Genomic DNA, 18,268 nt, shown 5'->3' on the forward strand with positions numbered 1-18,268 from the left:
GGAAAATGAGACTCCATGAAATCAGGCATGCCTAGACAGCGAGAAACATCAAGCCGGGAGGGAAAAAGGGTTTCGATGCCGGGGTCGATCATGATCTTAACGTAACACCGATGATACCCAACGCGCGTTGTGTCCTCCCGATGTTAATATTAATTTTTAATAATTATCAGCCTTGCCGAGAGCCAGTGGTCGGGTCGATCGAAGGATGTCCGGGGGACCGGTTGGAAAAGGATGGAAAGAGAGGAGAGATACAGAGCAAAGAAAGAAAGAAACGAGGTCACACATCGAACACGGGCACACTGCCAAGAAAACTCGGGCAATTAGGATTCCGTACACCTAACACTCACAAGCAGACCTACGATCAGACCAACCACAACGTCTCGCTCGCGCGTCTCCCTTGGTGTCAAATGTCGCCGAGAAATGAGATCCATCCGATACGAGCGCGACGTGTCCGGAAATAATTTTCAATTCGAGCTGGAAATTTTTTTAAATTCCCCCAAATTTCTCAGAGATTCCTCGAGCATCCCCTCGGTGGGAAATAAATCCAGGATAGATTTCGTCGACCCGTTTCGCGAGAAATAAATCTTAAAGAGCCGCATCCTGGCGATCAGCTGCATTTGACACGAAGAGCTCGCGGCTCGTACTATATAGTTCGAACACGCTCGTTAGATCCTAGATTTAGACGGAGCTTTCAACAGAAGAGAGAGAGAGAGGTGAACGAAGAGAGAGACAGAGTGAGAACGTAAGAGGAAGGGGGAAAGAAAAACCAAGAAGACCCGACGAACATGACAGCATGTCATAACAAATCGTTCCCAGGACACTGGCAAAGGACTCCGGTCGACGAGGGGGCGAAACGTGGATTCCGCGTGGTTATCATTACATAAACGCGTATACAAGTGAGAATAAATATGTACGTATGTGCCGATATCACCGAGATAAGGGGATGAGAGCCCCGAGAGCTTCCTTCTCTCGTTTCCGTTCGATCGCTCCACCGGAAGTGGGCGAGGTCGTTAACGAGAGGCGCCCTCGGATAAAGACAGTTCGATTTATATTCTTTTTTACGACATTTTCCGTGTCTCGGGGACCAGGACCAGGATCTAAGAAGACGCGGAAGCGAGAAATAACACTTTTCAAAAGAAACTCGGGACCTAAGGAAGAGTCTATGGCGGCCATCTTGCGTTGTTGCGCGCACATACGCGATCTCTTATTTCTGACAACAGATTTGCATACGGCGCCTTGTTCAAATTATAATACAGCTTCTTAGATCCTTAACTGGACCAGGTCCCAGATATACCGAGTGTATGATTGTTAGAACAGCGTATGAAAATAAAATATGACGAAGGGGTGTCGTCCACGTTGCGCTCCGGCGTCGCCGCTACGGATCTAGAGATGGACTCGATCGAAAGCTCGAAAAAAAGAAAAAAAAAATACCCAGAGATCGAAATGATCCCGACGGAGGCTCAACCAATTACGTCGAGTATAGTCCGAATTTTTCAGGCCCGCCCTGAGAGCAATTACCGATAATTGGTATCGATACCGCACAGCTCGTGGAAAGACTTCCCCTTTACATCTACGAGATTTCCTTCCCGAGGTATTTTCTTCACGAAAGATCTCCAGTCAGGACGGAGTATATAATCCGATATAATTACCATCATCGCGTATGAACATCAAAGGAAAGCCCGCAAATCGCGTTTCCTCGACACGTATCCCCTCCCACGATTAAAGGGGACCTTCCAACGCGCCTCCCCCGAGTGGATTGATTCATCCGGATAACGAGGATTTTTCCTTTCAAGGCAAATAGAGCAACGAGGGGTTGGTGGAGCAGGGATCCCTCGTTAAAAGGAAAAGCCTAGGGGGAGAGAAAACGAAAAAAAAATCCACCCTCTTGGCAGCACCCTCTATCCTGTCCCAAATCCACTTTCGCTCTCCGCACCTGACTGGATCGACTCTTCTTCCCGCCCTTTAATCTGCGCGATCAAGTATATCGAATAGAAAGAGAGAAAAATATAAAAAAAAATAATCACATCGAGGTTTCGATCGAGTCCGCCCATCGAGGACTATCGGGGGCTGTTAACACTCTCCCTCAACGAGTGGCACGACAAAAGACTATGCAGGTTCTCTAGTAGGTAATCATTACGGCGGCGATTTCAAGAAAAAAAAAAAAATGTATATAAAAAAAAATAATCGACAACCTTATTTAACAATAATATATATATAGTGTGTATATATATATATCTAACGTATAGTTAGAAACACTGATCTCAAGTTAACGAACGGTTTAATCAAGAAAGGGCTATTGGCCTTGGTTTTCGGGGTTACTAGGCAGGCACACCTTGCTGGTTCGGTCTGGTTGGGGCGGTGTCGCCCGTCGCTCGTAGTGTCTCTCCGGCTGTTGGTAAAGGGGGATCTGCAAACCCATTCGGAACGTGTTCCGCAAACGTCCACTAGAAAACCCTTCCGGGCCGAGTCCGACCCTTAGCGGCCGGTTTCTCGCGGTTCCCGAAGGAGAACCGCGCCCTGGAAGTGTCTTCAGGGTACCTTACAACTTATGCCACCTGCTACGCCCTCTAGCACTTTTCATAAACACATATATGTATATAATTTTTCTCTCTTAACAGCAGGGCAATGCCACTTAAACCTAACTCCTGATAAACCGCGTATCACTTGGTCTCTTTCCGGCGGCACTTTAGACGTTCAAAAGTTAAGAACGAAAAGACGTCTTTTGGAGGTAAACGCGAGGCACGAGGGCTGACCGTAGTCTGCGCGAATTCTACGGTCGCACGGAGCGATACGGTGTACAACGATATGCTCTTTCCGGCGGCACTTTTTTACATGATAATTCGATCGACCGATGTCTTTCTTTTTTTTTTCTACGTTCTCACACGCGGTCCCCATTATTTCCGGAGGGGTAATTGACGGAAATTCCCGGCGGAGTATTCGGTGGAAAGCGGAAACCGAGTCGGGCTATGGGGAACGAGTTACGAAATTGCGCACGGGGTGGGGCGGGAGAAGCAGCGGGGGTGGATCGCGAAATCCAGGGTTATGGTTGCGCGTTTATGGGGGAGATTTTCGAGGGGGACCATTGGACGTGGTGCTCGTGAAATCCCCGGATCGGTTTTAGGCTCTAGGCGCGCCAGGTGAGTCTCGATATCGGGGAGGGGATGGTCTCGTTGATTCCTCCTATGGACGTGCTCTAGGTGACCATCGAGCTCTAACTTTCAGACCTGAAGGAGTTACGTGAAGGTGTGGCTACGATGACGATACGGGGGAGACTGATATATCGTGAAGTTCTCGATGAAGTGCTTCCCCGATCTGGGTGATCCCCGAAGCTTCGGTTAAGCTCTCGAGGATGAGAGTACGAAGCGGCGTCCACGTCTCCAGGGACTCGAAACGGGCTTAATCGAATAGCGGAGATTGGGAGGGGAGGCGTCGGGATGCGATTTCCATTCGCGCCTCTCCACGGTCTAAGCGAGAAAAAACCACAGAATCTACAGAAATGAAAGGAGCACCTTTCAAAATATACTCCTATATTATGTAAATTAAATTTTTATGCAATTCGTATACCACGTCCGAGGCTTGGGGGGGGAAGAAAGAGAAATGTCAAAATTACAATATCCTGTTTAACGGCGAGATATCCCTGCATTGAGAAATCCTACACCAGGTTTCTCAAGACAAGACGAAGAAGACGTTTCGCGGGGGGGAATTACAGACCGTTCCTGGTTCTTCCTGACTTTCGGGTTCTCTGCTGACCCGAGGTCAGCGAGGGGGTCGAGGGGTTATCAGGGTCTTCTACAGGGCCTTCCCGATCCCCCTAATTTCTAGATTGGCCCTTTCAAAACGTCCTACGGACTCGCAAAGGGGGGTGTATACATACATACGAGGTATATACGGTATGTATCAGGCTGGTGCATAAGTTCTATCGTCGTTTCCTTTTTAAACTGAATTTCAATCGTCGAAAGAAAAATTTCTTTCACTCACGTCCTATATACCATTTCAAAGCCCATCTTCTTTCTGCACTTATAAGTTGTTTTAAATTTATTTATCGAATATGCAGGCGCAAGTTGGAAAAAAAAAATGCTCACTTTGCATATAATACATAAGTAGAAGAAATTTTTTTCGTGATTGAAATTTAGTTTAAAAAAGAAAAACCCACCAACCCAATATATTCCCGTGGTGTTTTCAATAGAGAAAGAGAGAAAGAGAGGAAGAGAGAGAGATATATATATCAGAGGAGGCAAGGTGTACTTCGGGTACTCGAATGGCAGACGAATCGATACTCACATAGACCTCTTCCCACTGCGAGACATATCGCACCAGTCTCGAGAGTCGCAGTAACCTTACGAGCGAGAGCAGCTTCGCCAGCCTGAGGATCCTGAGGGCACGTCCAGCATGCAGGATCTGGAAGGACTCGCTGAAGTCCTGAAACTGAAAGCGGTTATCGAGTCGTCATCCAGGGGAGTCTCGCCCTAGGAGAAGGGCTTAACCCTTTGCACCCGGTAGGTAACACCCAGTCACCATTCCTCCACCCAAGGATAATCTCGGGAATATTAATTACCAATCGTCCTTGGGTGTTATAAAAAAAAAAAGAAAGAAAAAAAAGCAAAGCGAAGACGTGGCTTAGGAATGATTAAACGTCCCTCTTGTCCTCGACCTTGCCTGGAAGTGGGCTCCAGAGGTTCGCCATCCGGAGCGCGGAGGACATACCGAAATAAAGAGGAGATAAAGGGAGGACGAGGACCCGAGTTAACTGCTCCACTTACTTGATTGAATATGAGGAATATGTAGTCTAGAGGTATGGAGGAGATTAGGTCGAGAAAGAACCACGTTCTGAGGTAGTGCTTAGCGATGAGCTTCGGGTCCAGGATCACCTGTTCCGCGTTGTCCTGCTGCATGATACCTGGAAGAAGAGGGGACATGTCAGGGGATTTCCCGTACCCCAGCTGAGGGTATGAAGATCGGAGCCGAGGATAGGAAGATCGGAGCTGAGGATAGGAAGATCGGAGCCCTGGGATGGAAAAACCGGGACCGAGGGAAAAAGTTAACCGAGTCCCTCCCCCAGCTCGGATCGAGCCGGACGTCCAGGAGGTAACCTAACGAAGACGGTTCGAAATTCACGAGGCATTTCTCTCTCTCCAGGGTTCCGGGTTGCAGCCGAGCCGGAAATAGACCCGTACTCGTTCTCCCGATCGAGCGACGTCCAGGCTCCAGGGGAGGAGGTCCCGAGGGAACCGTTTCCGCAGGTAATGGCCCCGAGGAATCGCGCCTGCCCAGCTATACATCAAATATCAAATTCACTCCCCGACGAAGTTACCGCTCCAGGGTCGTCTCCCTGGAGAAGAGGGACCTCCGAAGTTTTCGGGAAAAAAATCGCAACCTTGGCCAGGCCTTACTCCCCTGCAACCCGAGTGAGGATTCCAGGTGAGGTGGAAAAAAAAAAAAATAATACAAAAAATTAAAAACGAAACGCGAGACCGAGGGTCCACGGCCCAAACGTACTTCCCGATGCGCAATGATATCAGCGCGACTCGTGACCCAATTACACGCGCGTGTGTACCTCGTGCTCAAAAGCCCTCCGAATTAATTCCGGAGTAACAATGAAATGTCAAGGACCCGATGGAAAGCCACCCTCTCTCGACGCACCCTTCCCTGTCCCCGTGGAACAAAGCGAAGTGAGGGGAAGGAAACGAAAAAGGGAAACAATGAACCCTGAGGATAAAAAAGGATCGATTCACGGGAATAATTACCGGTTTCCCACTGTCGAGGAGAGGGATAAGTTTATGATAAGCCACGAGTCGATCCACGATCCTCGAAATTGCGTATATGCAAGCCACGTGGCCGATGCAATTCCGCCGCGATGTCGTTGCAATTCCGTTGCACCTCCGTCCCGTCGTTTGTCCAGCCTCGGCGATAAATGCGAAATGCGCCGAGAGGCTCCCGGGGAAAATATTGTTATTTCGACGAGAGGGGGGCTTTGAAAATGGCTGCACGCCCTATGAACACGCGGCGGATATGCCTCGGTTCGACATAACTGCAGCTGCAATTCCCCGTGCAGTTATGTCACCTGGGAGTTTTACGCGCCCGGGACAATCGGGGCCGGATGCGGAGTGAAGGTGTTGGCCTTGGGAATTTTTCGGGATTTATAAATCCGTTTAATTATACCCTACTCACCGGTCCTGAAGTTGACGACGATGTCTATGAGGAATATCGTGTCGGACAAGCAGTTGAAGGCGATCCACCGAGTGCTGAGGTCGTCGTTGAAAAAACTAATGGCGACCGGCAGGATAATGAGGTTGGCCACCAACAGGAGGAGCATGCAGAGGTCCCAGTAGAACCTGAAAGGAAGAGGTAGAAGATTCAAAGGGGGGTCCACGAGAGGATCCGAAGAGACCCTAGGAGGTCAGGGGGCGACCAGGAGAAGGGAATCGAATATCGTACATTTCCCGGATTTTTCCTTTTCTCTCCTGTTTTCCCTCTCCCGCCATTTTTTTTTCCCCCGGGAAAACTAATCAGGATTCTCTCGCGTGCCGGGCTCCAGGGAAAAGTCCCGGGATCCCAAGACAATGCCGCGAGGGGGGCACACACACACGGGGGGGCAAGATGGAATCGCGGAGGAAGGAGCGGAAGACCCAATTTCGGAAAGCTCGGCTTTAATCAGTTCGGTTCGGTTCAGCTCGGTCTGGCAGCATTGGCCCACTTTTCAACCTAATAACGTTGCTACACGCGGCCGATATACGTCTCGGTACACGTACCTGAGTCGCTATTTACACGGTACCTGTGCCGAGGACGAGGCTTTTTAAACTAGTCGATCCTCCCCTCGTTGTCCCTCCACGAGTAAAAGGAATAGTTCACAGTCTTAAGCTGTACTTGCTGAAAACCCTTTGAACACGGAGCCTATTCGACATATGGGCGAAATTCCTCTGACCGTGCAGGCGATATTGGACCAAACGTACGGTGACCATAGTCACCCGTCGTAGCGATAGGGTTAACATAATGCGAAAGGCGCCGAGAAATTAAATCCAGCTCGAAAAGTTGAAAATTCATCTATACCCATTTTGGTATATGGTACTTTGGTATTGGCAATTTTGTTTTATGGAAATGTAACGTCGGTAAAAATCGTGCGAGGCGACCTGCGGAGATCGAATAGGTATAGGGACCCCGGAAACCGAAGAAAGAACTAGACGGGGCCATTGCGGAAAGTCGAGCGGGGGTCGCGATGCATTTATGGAAGCGATGCCATCGATGCAAAAACCCGGCCCTCGCGTATCACTTAACGCCTAGGGGATGCGCCCCCGGATGCACCCCAGATGCATCGCGAATGCAGCCGCGCGCAATGCAGGAGCAATCCTCTTCGGGTCCTCTCGGCCCGGAAGGACGTTTTCCCCGGCCACGAATGGATTCTCCCCCCGAGAGGGAATTTTCATTCCGTCGCCCGTTGGGCCGGGCGATAATAGAAGATAATGGAAAATAATAGAAAATAATGGATTGCAATAGAAAGCGCTCCCCCGACTCGTTATCGCGCGACGCCGTTTGGCGCCTCCGTTGGCGATTATTTTCGGATTTTTTTTTTTTTCATTTTTTTATACAACGTTCCTCGGCCCCGTTTAACGGCGCGGAGAGAGGATCGAGCGGCGCGTTAAACGGACTCCTTCGAAAGCAAACGGCGATTGACACGGCTCGAGCGAGAGCGCGCGCTCGCGTTAACGGCCACCTAACGACCGTTTACATAATCGGCTGGTGGAGGAGGCGAAACGAGCGGCAAATCGACGCCAATTAATTATGAAGGAATACAATTATCCTAGCGGCGCCATCCTGACGTTCCGTTGGAGCCGTTAAACGGGAGCCGCCCGCCGATTCTTTCCCGCCGCCCTCGCCGTTTAGGCGCCCGTTATCACGGCTCTCCGCATTAATCTCAATCTCGAGGATGTCTCTCCTCGTCTAAATCAAACCCATCGCCGATATCCTCGGGGTCAAATACCGAATCTCAAAAAGAGCCCTTGATTTTTGCGAATTTTGGCCACTGCGTGGGGCTCGGGGACAATGCAAGGTGCATCAGGTGCATCAGGTGCATACAGTGGGTGCACCCGGCTGCGCCGATTAGCACGGGTCCCCGTGAAACAGTGTCCAGATTTTTGCCACACGTGCGAGCGCACACGGCCGCGATTAACAATGGCGACCACGGGGTCGCCCATTGTCTGTCAGAGGATGCGCTGACATAACCGGAGGCACGTCTATCTATTTTATGCACCCGATGCACGTACTCCGGGCCGGTGCCTCTGAGCGCGCGCTTTTTTCACGGAGACGTCGCCGCTTTTCTCGCCATTTTCCACGGTTGAAATCGCCAGAAGGGAAATATTAAAAGGGAAATAACAATAAATGGCGAGAAGCCGCGCGACAGAAGCGACAGACGCTTCTTCGACGATTTGTAATTCTGATTTGGTATTGAAAAAAAAAAAAATTAAAAAAATAAATAGATAAAGGTATACACGTTTTATTTTCCACCTGGAATTTTTTCCGGTTTTCCTAGACAATGGAGAAGGTCTCTAGGCGCATCGATGCGCTTGGATTTTCGGGAGTTCTTTGAACTTTCAAGAGGAAAGGGTAGAAAGGGAGGATCATCCTCGAGGTTGTCTGGGAGGGTGGAGAAAGCTCGGGGAATCGAGTGGAAAGCCTCGGAAAGCCCAAAAAAAAAAAGAAGGGGAGGAAAATGCGCGGTGACACGGTCCTTTGGCAATCGCGGCCCCGCCACTTGACTCGAAGGCAAAGAGAAGCTTTTTGCGGAAACAGAGGGTTCGATACTTCCCACCCCCGCGATCGAACGCCACCCTCAGTAGGCGAGGCGGATGTACCTCCCCTCTCGATTTTCCCCAAACATAATGACAATCGGACGGTGCATTGTTTCCGTCCGACGTTTATTTAATTAGTCCGCCCTTAGGCGAAACAATTAACCATCGGCATCGCCGTCCAGCCCTCTCACCTGGGGTCATATCCAATTACCGTAGGTGACGGTCACGCTACGAGGACTCGACCCCTCTCTTTCCCTTTTGATCCCGGAAAAACGTCGCCGTGATTAACGGGCCGGGTAATGTACAAAATTTCGGCCTAATTACATTACCTAAATGCGAAGGTAAATTTCTAATTAGCGGTGGGTACACCTGGAGGGAAATGCCGCGCCTCCGGTTGCCCGGTGATCGGGAATATCGCATCGAGAGATCGAGAGAGATCGAGAGACCGCGATCGGCCGTCTCGACTCCTCCTAGGGAATGTCTAGTTGGATCTAGGTAGAAAACCGGGTCGCCAGAGATGAACGTCTCGAGAATCGGAACGCCAATCGCGGCCGCGAGATCCGGACCAGTGATAAGGGATCGCGATTCCGCGCCCGAGGAGAGAACCTCGATCCCAAGGTCCTCTAGATCTATTGCGAGACCAAGTGACGAATGATCCCCACCTCGAGATAGCCTCGATTTCATCGATCATCTCGTCGGACGGGCCGAAATCGACGAGTCGATCGATTAGCAAAAGGTGCGATTTGACAAAAGGTCCCTCCAATCGAGGTCCACTTTCGAACCTTAATCACTTTCGTCGGAAAAGTGCCGACCTCGAGGGTGGATCCGGACCTCGATCATCGATACGTGGATCGATATCCGGGACAAGGTCGACCTCGTCGCGATTTCGTCGATCATCTCATCGGACGGGCCGAAATCGACGAGTCGATCGATTAGCAAAAGGTACGATTTGACAAAAGGTCCACTTTCGAACCTTAATCACTTTCGTCGGAAAAGTGCCGACCTCGAGGGTGGATCCGGACCTCGATCATCGATACGTGGATCGATATCCGGGACAAGGTCGACCTCGTCGCGGCGACCCGCTGCCACTATCAGGAAGCGATTACGCGGCCGTGATCTTGAACGGCGACACGGCCGAGCGAACCGAGTAATCTTCCTCGTTTCTCCTCGGTTTTGTTCCCCGATCGATTTATCCCCACCTGTCCGCTCGATACCTGTGTCGATTAAGGTGCCCGCAAATCAGCCAATTCGCAACAAAACAAATTTATCTAAGCAAATTGGACCAAACCGTCCCACAACTCGTGATCATCTAAGAATTGTCACATTCGACACATTTCGATTTTTCACAACAATTTTTTATCTCAGGACTGACCAGAACCAAAATGGCGTCGAGCTCTGATATTTCAATCGATATACAATTATTGAAGGCTCTGACGTGAGAAACAAAAAAAAGTTTCAGACGGTTTGGTCCCTTAAAAAATGAGTTAAAAAAAATGTAATAAAACCCGGGAGATTTCGATGCCGGTGAAAGGGGGTACTTTTCACTTTTTAATAGAAAAAAGGAAATGACTGCCGGGACGACGAATAATACAAGCGGTTGTTCAGTGTACAAGTTTGGGTAGACCACTCGAGAAACACTCATCCCTGGCGAACATGTGTTCGCCATTACTCGGGCCACTCGAGAGCGTTTCCATTTTATCCGAGATATGGGGAGGGATATTTCGAAACCCGAGGAGGAAACGTCGGCCGGAAATAGAGAGGACCCGGAAGTCGGTCCCTCGAGGCGAAAAAACGCGTTTACGGTCGAAAGAAAAATCGGAGATCGCCGAAGACCGATCGATGTAACGATAAACTTCTTCCATACCATAATAAACGTGGAAAAAATGCCTGGTTAACGTTAACCCTCTCTCGATGCCGGAAAAAAATATACTTTTTTGTTCCTACAAAACATCAGCTGAATTTCACAAATATTACGGGGTAATATTTCGCGCCTAGATATTCTTATAGAACGCGTTTATAAAGCCTTGCACCTGTATGCACTTGTGCAAAGTGCAACGGAACTCGCGTCCACGGTTTACCGTATACGAAGGGCTAGGGGAAGTCGAGGAGAAAATAGGGGAGGATCAGGGCAAAAGCCGAGCAAAATGGCTCGAATGACGGTGAAACGGACTCGGGTCGACGCGTCCGGTCCCCGGGTGGAGGAAACGAAAAAGTGCAACGGGCGGGATTTTTTCGGCCCGGCCGGAGCCCGAGGCCGATCAGAAAGTAGCCGACCATGAAATTGCAGAGGCCTTGTTCGGGGCAGCCCCGTCATTAGGTAGTTTGCGAATTTAAGCAATGGTTTCCTACCACTAGTGCCCAGTTAATGCCGGTTACATAATGCCCGACGATATCGCGTGACCCGAGAGGCGAGGATTCAGCGAAGTGAGGAGGGACTTCGGGTCCAAGCCTAAGAAGGGGACCCAAAAAGAAGGACGAGGACCGATTCTAGATCGGCCATATCGAAGGCACATTTAACATTGCCTTTAGACATGCAACAAATTTTCCTTCCTCTTTCCAGTCCGACCATTTCCGAGGCGAGACTCGAGGAAGAGGTTAAGGTGAAGTGCAACCCCCCTCGAACCAGTCGACTCGTCTAAGACGCTTCTTTTTTAAGGGTACTGGAGAGAACTGTCAGAAACTTCGACACGTGCCTCGCCAGTACCTAGGAATTATCCTGACAGTTTGAAAATTTGGATTTTGTTACCTGTCGATATAAAAATGAAGATAGGCAAGGTAAGTGTTTCACACTTTCGTGTCACCTTAACGAGAGGACGAGTCGCGGTTTCGCCACGAGGAGCTGCAATGGAAACGGGAGGTTTGATCCTCCTTTTAATTTCTTATAATTGACTTTGTAAACAATCAGCTTTCGACGCGAGGATGGTCGCTCGGACGCGCCTCTCTCGGATAACTGGAGTAGGCACCAATTGCTCGCCGCATCGCGTGTCGGATTGCACAACGCGAATGCATCCTTCAAGGGGATGACGGAACGTCCGCGAGAAGCCTAATTGACCCGGGTGCATGCGCAAATATCCAGCTACTTGCATCCTCAGGCTCGGATCAACCGCTCCTTCTGGGGGCCGAGACGTCTCGGATGTCGAATGACGAGGGATCGTCATGGACCCGAGGTCAGTCGAAGCGCTGCGAAGTGCATCGCGCCAAGTGCATCGAATCTTAATATGACACGGAAGGCGCTGAGAAATTTAATCGACGTCGATAGATGAAAAATTCGTCTATACTCTTTTTGATGGTAATGCCATTTTGAATACTTAAGTGATAAGCGGTCAGCCTAAGCGCTGCGGGGTGCATCACGCCAAGTGCATCGCATCAATATGACACGAAAGGCGCTTAGAAATTTAATCGACATCGATAAATTAAAATTCGTCCATACTCTTTGAAGGTGCATCGTGCCAAATGCATCGAATCTAATTTTAAGATGACACGAAAGGCGCTTAGAAATTTAATCGACGTCGATAAATTAAAATTCGTCTATACGCTTTTGCGATGGTTTCGCCATCCCGAGTACTTAAGTGGCAACATAAGCAGGCACGTCGCGTTACCGACATTTATATTTACGTTGAAGTCTCTTAAAGTCTAAACAGGCGACCCTGACAAACCGCGAAAAAAAAAAAGATCTCCTCTTCGTCCCTCTTCCAGCATCCCTATCTACCGTTCATGTCGGCGGTAACGTAACCGCTTCCTCGGCGATCAGGCGTCGGGCAAGAAGTACCGTTCTCAATTAATTTAAGTACCAGATCCGAGTACCGAGCAAGAAGTTGGACAGCAATGTCAAAGTAATGGCCGCCTCAGCCTACGTACGAGTCAAACCGCGGATCTCAATTCGTCGACTAAAGACAGGAGGACGTACCGATCTCAGCCTTGGAGTACCCCGAGAGTTCTAAATGATCCGCCGAGCGAAGAGAAACGATAAGAAATTAATAGACGTACGAAGAGAAGAAAAGAAAAGAAAAAAATATACATATTCGAAGCAATTTCAGGAAGTATCTAAGGTGACGCATGGGACTCCCGGGGGTGCGTCGCGACGGCAGGACAATCGTCGGCTGTCATCGGCACGGCTCGTAAACTCCGTGGGGGGCCGTTTTGATAGGAGCTAAGCAGAACCCGATACACGGCCTACATATCCCGGCGCGACTCTTGGCCGTAATTGCCAGTCAATTGTCGCACCTCCCGGGCGGAACCGCAGCGGAAATTAATTACCGCCGAGTCGATACTGCGCGGGGGGTACGGGAAGACGGCTCGAGTTAGCCCGACCGTGGAAACCCGTCGAATTAATCCTAATGAAATGTCTCTCTCTCTCTCGAGAAAAAAGGGCAAAAAAGAAAAGGAGAATCCGACAAAAAGGGAGAAACAAAGTCCCCGAGTCGAATGTCGCTAATTGGTCGTCGGGACGCCCTCTCGGCGTCTCGAAAAGCCCCCTCCCATCTTTTCCTCAATTTTCACTTCGCCGGAAAAAAGAATGCCTCGTCCTCGTCGAGACGGGCCGACCTTAAGGTGATGCCAAAGTGACGAGAAGAGGTCTCGTTTATGAAACTTATCTCCGAACCGAGGTTTAATTTTTTTTTTTAATTTTTTTCGTCAACGGATAAGCGGCGTCTCTAAAAGCTCCCCCCCATCTCAATTTTCACTTCGCCGGAAAAAAGAATGCCTCGTCCTCGTCGAGACGGGCCGACCTTAAGGTGATGCCAAAGTGACGAGAAGAGGTCTCGTTAATAAAACTTTTCCCCTAACCGGGGTTTAATTTTTTTTTTTCTTTTTTTAATCTTTTTCGTCAACGGATCAGCGGAGTCGGGACGAGCCGGGAGTGTCATCGGAGGCTATCTCGGATGCGCAGCATCGCCCGTAAGAATGATCTCAGAATAATCATCCGATTAAAGCCGGGGGCTACCGTGTCACGGCTCGGACGCCTCTGTACCCGCGGAGGGGGAAGAGGGTCCTCCCGTACGTGCACGCGTGTACAGAGGCGTAATGCACGAGTGCATCGGGGACGGCTGGTCGGGTAATTCACGGCCCTGGACCCCTCGTATGACTGGGTCCGTCAGTGGACGCCATTGTCAACGACACTCGTTGCCGGGACACGGTGCTCGCGTATACGTGGAATCGAAACGCGAGCACGTGGGGCCACTTCGGATACCGGGATGCTGAGACCTATATCTCGGGTGGAGAAGATCGAGGAACCGGGGAAGACGCGATTAGAGAAATCGACCTTAATCTGGCAGAAAGTGTAAGGCGGAAAATGTAGACGAGACACTTGCACGGATGCCGCGCAGGGTGGAGGGACTACAAAAAGAGCGATCCAAACCCGGGACCGGCATTTCGGTGTCACAGGTGACCGGATGCTTTATCAATTACCTGATACCCCAATAGATAATATCTGCGCGATCGTAGCTCCCTTGGAGTAATTTTCAAGTAAGGAACGATAAAAAAAAAAAAGTCGCATCGGCCGCGCGCTATCGACGAAACCCGGAAATCCTTCAGGAAACGCCGCGATTAGTCCGTCGTTAATTGGCGGAAGGAACGTCACCCGAGCGAGAGAGAGATTTTCTTTTTTTTTCTTCCTTCCAGGGGGTGGATTTGGCCAATGGTCCGGAAATCGGATACTCCTCGACGCGGCGTGCCGCGGAAATATCGCGGAAAATCGCGGATCGCGGCGGTGCAGTTTCAAGAGAGAGAGAGAGAGAGAGAGAGAGAGAGGAAAAACCCCTCCGGTTTCGGTTTCAGGGTGAAAAGTTACCTCCGATATATATATGGAGGTCGACCAGCGATCCGGAAATCCCGCGCGTTAATCGCCATCTTTTTTTTTTCTCTCTCTCCTTTCTTTCCGCGCGGCGACGCGGGGTATAATCTCGTCAAACTCGAGTTTCCGGTCCAAGTGGTGAAGAAAATTCTAAAACGTCGCGAGAGAACGGAAAGGAAAAAAAAATCAAGAAATTCGCTCCGGAAATCCGCGCGTTTGATTTCGAAAAATCATTAGGGGCAACAATTTTTTTTTTCTTTCCTCGGTGCAGGCAAAATCGAAATCGTCATCAAGGGTCAAAACTGGGGAGGGCTTAACGAGGTCGATTTTACGATCGCTTAACGACTCGACGTCACGTGGTCGCGGCACGCGCATCGAAATGCATCTCGTCGTTACCGCCATTAGCCGTGGGGAGGAGGGGGCGAGGGCTGCTGCGACGTTCCCCATTAGCATCCGGGGAATCAGGGAACCCCCCCCCCCCCGTTAAATGTCTCCGCCGAAGGACGTCGAGGCGATTCCCCTGATAACGCGGATTAGGGCCGCGAGTCCCGGTTACGGGCAATCAGCGAGGGATTCCCGCGAGCGCGGAAACGGCGAGCAATTTCAGGCAATTCCGCCCCATTGCCGGTGGACGCACAGCGTTTTCGGCCAGCGCGAGGGAACCTCGGGACACCCCCGGGTGCACCTGCAAATCCGTACGTTCGGAAGGACGCGGTATAAAAATGATAAAAAAAAAATATATATATGTATATACAAGAAAACACGAGACGCCGAGGGAACGGACCGGAAGTATCTTGGAAGTTTCCCAGGACTCACCGGAAACTGGAGCAAGGATGTATGACCCAGTGACCCGCGGCCTTTTGCCTGATCCTCTCCTTCATGAGGGCCTTCTTGCTGCCGAAGAGCTTCATGGCCAGCTTGTTGTCGGTTGGCTGGAAGAGGGCCTGCAGTTGGTTCTTGAGGAAGCTCTGCTTGACCTCCTGGCCCGGGAGGCCCGGGCCGAGCTCCTCCTTCGGGGTCCCATAGAGGGACACGTCGTCCACCCCGAAGTGGACCTTACCGCTGCCTTTGTAATTCATCTCGTTGCCTGAAAAAAAAAAAAAAAAAAAGGGATCGAGAGGGTCTCGTTAGAACGTAATCATCTTTTCGAGGGGTCGCGTCGTAGGATAAAAGGAGCATCCCCGATGCGTCGATGCGTCGCGAATAAGACATCTTATTTCAAGGAAGGGCCCTCGAAAAAAAAAAAGTGCATCGGCCGCGATGCACTTCCCCTGCATCAGCCTCCTCCCGGAGGGACTTTTATAGACTTCCATCTCGCTCTAATCATTTGTTTCGAGAATCCTGATAAGGTCTTAGGACATAATCAAGTCTCACCTTCCATGGGTTACCCGAGCTCGGAAACGCCGATCGCCCGACAAGAAAATCAATAAACAAATAAATAAATAAATAAATATGAACGGTCGATTATCGCTCACGCACTCTCGTCAAATCCGCACAAACCGCAGGACTTCCCGGGAGGTAATGAACATTCAACTAGACCCCGATGGCTTTTTCAATCGAGACCGAGATCGCGCCATTCGGTCGACACGCCGCGTTAAGTTAACGGCCGCGTTATCGGCCGCGTTATCAGCTATGAGGAAAAGAGGCGCGACCAATTATTCCGCGCGAAGTTAACGTCGACTTGCCCCGAAGGACGAATTCCTGTCGATTGCCATGCAGCTTTGAAGTCGATCCTCAAGAGAGGTGGACTTGATAGCTGATAAGACAAAATTCCAGTAAGACTTGAATTATGAATTTTATTCAACCGATAGTAGTCCTAGACAGTCGGAAAGACTCAAAGCCTCCCGCGTCCGAGGTCGCGTACAATGGCACGGTGCGGAAATAAAAGAAACGCTTCTCTGTACCATAAAAACCCGGGCATACGCGGTGCGGTTAAATGCGGCGTCGCCTGTTTAACCAAGAAAAAAAAAAGAAAAGAATAGTAATAAATACGAAAAAAGGGGGAAAAAAATTAACGGGTGCACCACTGGCACCGATAATTTGCCGTCGTCCTTGCCGGGTCCCGGTAATTGCCGTTTCGATTCGCGTGATATAATTGCAGGTTAACCTGAGCCACTCTTACATGCAAGAGATAGAGAGAGATGTCTTTTCAATCGAGAAAAAAAGAATATTGCGATTTTATAACACATTCGTTGGAGGTTCCATTCAGACCCGGTATACTAATTGTATAACATATTTTCAATTAACGCGGTTTAATAAAACTGTTAATCCACTTTGAATTTTATAATCTGTACTGATTCATTGTTAGGACGTCAGATTAATATTAATATTAATAATTTTTTGCCGCAACTCTGTGTGCCAAAAAAGTGTATGAATTTTGTCAATGTCTTTTATCAGGGTGGAGGTAATGGATAATCGAGAAAGGACCTACCGGTGTCCCCCAGGAAGTCGGTGATGAGCAGGGTCTCGTCGTCTAGAGCGGTGACGAGGCTCCCGGTGCAGGTGTTGGTGTTCTCGATGCTGATCTTGATGCTGTCATCCTTGTTGAGCCTGGGGTGGTTGTTCGCGGAGGGGTTGTTCCCGTGGGAGTTGTTGTTGTGGTTGTTGTTAGGGTGGCCGAGATGGTGATGGGGCGATCGGACGGACTCGGTGCTACTTGTGTGGAGACCGACGCCCGTCGTCGCCCTCCCGTTGACCAACCGGAGGCTCGGCGCCCTCCGGCCCCCGCCGCCTCCGCCGCCCCCTGATACCGCACGGCCGCCCCCGCCACCGCCCTCGCCCTCCCTGCAAATAAATCAACGCATTGTTTAATTACACCGTCGAAAAGAAAAAAAAAAAATCAAATTATTAAATTTTTCTTGGAAGTTTCATTCACACATGGTGTACCAATTTCATAAAATATATTCAAATAAAATGTACAACATATATTAGGAATTTAGTACATATGTGTAATAAATTTATACACAAATACTTGTCATCTTATGATTAAATTCCTTTGAAAATGAACTTATGTAAACGTGAAATTTATAATTTTACTGCAACCTTATGTAGGAAAAGTGTATGAATTTTTTTTTTTTATACGGACCACGTGTTCCAAGTAGCTCGGAAAGGGACAACTTCCTCCTCTCCCTTATCGGGATATTCTTCAGTTTCCGGGTTTTTCGGATCCTACGATCTCGCCCCCGTCCGCCCTTTACGGCACTTTCACGACCGTATCCCGGTTTACGTCCCCGCTATCGGGGAGATGGGGAAACCGGGAGGGGAAAAAAGGGACGTCAACCCCTTTCGCGCGGTGAACTCGGAGAAAGCACCCCAAGGGTTATCGAGCGGAGTTAACGACACGAGAATCACCCGTGCCAAAGCTAATATACCGAAGGTCCGAGGTCCCGCCGGTGGATCACTTTTCCTCCCTTTTCCAACCTGAGAAAATCCCCGATTAAAATCAGGGCTCACCCCCTATCCGCGTGGAAAATTAAATCCCTCGATAAATGTCGTTGGAATAAAAATTAAAACGTATTAAAAAAAAAAAAAAAAAGAAGATATTAAGACAATTAAGGGCGTTTCTACGCGAATCACGAAACTACCCCCATTAGCCACGTGTCGAGGGATCGGACCACCCGGGGCACCCAGGGTGCATCTCGCCGCGTCCGCATCACCCGGGGCATACGAGGGATGCAACCCTCCAAAAGCG

General features: G+C 49.7%; 1 protein-coding gene across 4 annotated transcripts in view; it reads right to left on the bottom strand.

Moving 5' to 3' along the window:
• The window catches only part of LOC105696444 (potassium/sodium hyperpolarization-activated cyclic nucleotide-gated channel 2), a 36,635-nt gene extending 19,284 nt beyond the window's left edge, over positions 1–17,351 (bottom strand). For 3 of the 4 annotated variants that reach the window (XM_023434459.1, XM_023434460.1, XM_023434461.1), the window contains exons 1-5: positions 17,009–17,132; positions 15,394–15,664; positions 6,169–6,332; positions 4,761–4,897; positions 4,282–4,425 (exon numbers count right to left, since the gene is read on the bottom strand). In XM_023434459.1, the coding sequence (XP_023290227.1) occupies positions 4,282–4,425; positions 4,761–4,897; positions 6,169–6,332; positions 15,394–15,656 (708 nt within the window). In that variant the 5' untranslated portion in view covers positions 15,657–15,664; positions 17,009–17,132. Of the gene's footprint in view, positions 1–4,281; positions 4,426–4,760; positions 4,898–6,168; positions 6,333–15,393; positions 15,665–17,008 lie in introns of all 4 variants that reach the window. The other variant, XM_012418898.2, reaches the window with a different exon arrangement.
• Positions 17,352–18,268: the final 917 nt, after the last annotated feature.

Source organism: Orussus abietinus, unplaced genomic scaffold (assembly GCF_000612105.2).
Source record: "Orussus abietinus isolate OABI.00-Male unplaced genomic scaffold, Oabi_2.0 scaffold15, whole genome shotgun sequence".
Taxonomy (NCBI): domain Eukaryota; kingdom Metazoa; phylum Arthropoda; class Insecta; order Hymenoptera; family Orussidae; genus Orussus; species Orussus abietinus.